General features: G+C 29.2%; 1 protein-coding gene across 1 annotated transcript in view; it reads right to left on the bottom strand.

Annotated features, from left to right (window-relative positions):
- Positions 1 to 3,217, bottom strand: part of LOC106789534 (potassium channel subfamily T member 2) — a 34,412-nt gene that overhangs the window by 6,882 nt on the left and 24,313 nt on the right. Inside the window, exons 16-19 of the mRNA XM_014753832.1 lie at positions 1,809 to 1,817; positions 978 to 1,083; positions 663 to 790; positions 217 to 468 (exon numbers count right to left, since the gene is read on the bottom strand). Of these exons, the coding sequence (XP_014609318.1) occupies positions 217 to 468; positions 663 to 790; positions 978 to 1,083; positions 1,809 to 1,817 (495 nt within the window). The remainder of the gene's footprint in view (positions 1 to 216; positions 469 to 662; positions 791 to 977; positions 1,084 to 1,808; positions 1,818 to 3,217) is intronic.

The raw sequence follows: 3,217 nt of genomic DNA, 5'->3' as shown, positions 1-3,217 counted from the left end.
TATATATATATTTGAATTATTTCAAGTATGGCAAATGTTTCTATTAAATTATCTATATGCAATTTTATTATTTAAATATTTCCTTTATATGTAAACGAATTTCAATAAAATAATATAAATATATTTATGGATTGTATATGGATTTAGGGTGCACTTTCTAAATAAACGATCCATTTGTTTGTTTCATTGAATAAAATTAATGATAAGAATACCGACTTGAACATCGTTTGAACTGCAACGATGGTATTGCAATCTGCCAAAGTATCTTCCTCCGCAGAATTGCTTAATTCTTTGTTCACTACGACAACATTTTCCGCCAATGTGATGCCGGCACGAAGTAAATCATCCAAACAATCGATCGATCCCAACATCCAATATACCAAAGGGAAATACGACACAGCATCCAAAAAAGCTATTTCAGGTCTTCTCTCCAAAAGAAGTATTATCGGATTTAAAGATGTTTTAGATCTAAAATAATAAAGTAAAGGTAAACACGTAATTTAGTTTTAAAAAGAAGATTTTTCGGAATTACAGTGAAACATATTTTATAGAAGTACATTAGATATTTTTATTTTTTTACAATTAAATTAAAAACGTCTGAACGATTAATCGAAAGATTGCTTGAAAGGTTTTAATAATCGTAATTAAAAGTTATATTTTACCTGAAATGAGCTCGCAGAGGAATTATAAAGTTGTAAATTCCATTACTCGCGTAATCGGCGGCGAGAATGATCGTTTTGTTCTGCCAGTTATATTCTTTAGCGTTTCTATAGGTGCAATGTTCGCAAACCTGTATGAGGGTGGGGAGAGTGCATCGAAAACATTTAATTATTACTTACACGAGAATTTATTTTATGTTGTGTGTTTGTTTTATTTCAATAAATATATTATATATTACTCTTATAATAAACCATTTTTTTTGTTTTTTTTTATTAAATATACAATCAAATGAATTTTAGTGAGAATAATAATAATACCTGAGCTAATTGCAGACAGCAAAGGGGTTTTTTTTCTTTCAAAAGGTAACACAAAGTAGGTGAAACCCCGATGAAAGGTGATACCGGTGGAAAACCCTTGACTATCCTGTAACAATTATCGATGGCCGATTAAATTTCATTGCTGCTCCTTCCCTTTCCTACTTTACTTTTAATGCGAGAATGTCGTCTCTGTTCAGTCGTGTTTCTTAATCTTTACGTTCTCGTAAAGAAAATATGTCAACGACGTAGACGTAGACGTAGACATAAACGACGACGACGACGACGACGATGATTTTGCAATTAACGTTTCATGAGAATAAAAAGTATCATAGAATTTTTGACACACCCACACACACACAGTCGTAATATATTAAACAAAATCATCGTCCTTCTAATGTTCTCGACAATTTTCATTATCAAATAAAAAAAAAAAAACAAAACCTCGTCAGTTAGCGTTCGGCGTACAATTATTATCTTCGTTAATGATTATATCTGTAATAAAAATCATTAACATAATATAATATAATATATATATTAACGACAAGCATTTTTCCTTAATTCGTGATACTAAAGTGCACTCTAAGAAAATAGAAAACAAAAAGAAAGTAATAATAATTAGAATTAATAAAATAATGCATTGAAATATTAGAAAAAAGCCAAATAATTATGATACACTCGTGTAAAGGATTTGATCGTCTATGACGTAACTAAAAATATATCATCTAATAATAAATATTTATAGACATATATATATATATATATAAATTCGTGAAGAAATGAATGAACGAACAAACGTATGAATGAATGACAAGAAATAAACGATAAACTCACCCTTTAAATCTGTAGTCAGATGTGGATAAGTAGAAGTAGTAGTAGTAGTAGTAGTAGTAGTAGTAGTAGAAGAAGAAGAAGTCGTGCGGCAACAAGACGCAGTGCACAAAGATGATGCAGGAAAGAAGACAGCAAAAATATCCACGAGGATTTTTTTATAGGGTGTCAGGCAGGACAGCATCGAACAGCGATACGACGGCACACACTCGGTGCCGTGAGTGGAACAAGTATTGAGATACATACATTGAAACATGACAGACACATCGAACCATCGAACGAAAACTTAAATAATTATACAATTATGGATTTGAGATTTATATATATATATTAATATTTATCTTTTATCTTTCTTAACACTTTGACTGCCACCATTGATCACACATTACGAATTATAATTTATTTTCTGACAGATGATCATTGATGACCCTCACCTGATCGTTTAAATTACTTACAATTTTAAAAAGTTTCAATCAAATTATTAATAAATGTGTCACAGGAAAGTTGGATAGGTTAAAAATGAATACTAGTCTAAATTGAATCAGTATTTTTTTGTGATTACGTGTTTGATTATAACAATTTTTAGGATATAACGATTTGTAAATGTTAAATGCAGTTTATTTTTTTAAATATAAGAATGTATGTCTTCGTAATAATATGTAAAAGACTCTGAATATTAACGATCGAGGTAATATTAAATCTTTTAATGTTTTATAATATGTATTTTTCGCAAAAAAGTCATAATAAAATTTCAGTTGCTGAAGAAGTCACGATGTAGGAACGAAACTCACGTTCTATCTTATTAGAACGAAATAACTTTCTTAATTTTTAACCTGTCCAACTTCCCTATGATACATTTATTAATAATTTTATTTTTGAACGACGACAAACAAATAATTGTTTCAATAAAAGTTGTTGTACACTTTAATAGATTTTTTAAAGATCAAACAATTACAAGTTTTTTATTGCAACGTTGAAAATAAAGAAAAAAAAAGCAATACTATTATACAATAACATATTAAATGAAATACGTGATTTTTGAGTGTGCCAGTCAAAATGTTTTAACCCTTTGACTACGGCAGAGACATTGAGATGCACCGACATAGGAATTCGATCTATTCCGAGAACGTATGCACTTTCATAAAAACATATTTCAATATAACAATCAAAGAAAATTGAATTTCTTTTATTTTATTTACACATTTAAAACAATTTAATAATCAATATTCTTGTCCCAACAGTAAATTAATATATATGAGTTTCAAAGGGAAAATTGAAGACAGTTAATAAATTTTGATGAACAAATTTATTTGATCTTGTTGAACGTTTCGTCCCTTACTGGGGACTTCCTCAGCAACTCGATCACCTAGTTCACGCGTCAATACATATTATTTTAGAGTCATACATTATAA

Source organism: Polistes canadensis, unplaced genomic scaffold (genome assembly GCF_001313835.1).
Source record: "Polistes canadensis isolate GaletaPanama2010 unplaced genomic scaffold, ASM131383v1 scaffold_189, whole genome shotgun sequence".
NCBI classification, from domain to species: Eukaryota; Metazoa; Arthropoda; class Insecta; order Hymenoptera; family Vespidae; genus Polistes; species Polistes canadensis.
The sequence above is the reverse complement of the archived record's forward strand: the minus strand, read 5'-3'. Positions and strand labels throughout refer to the sequence as shown.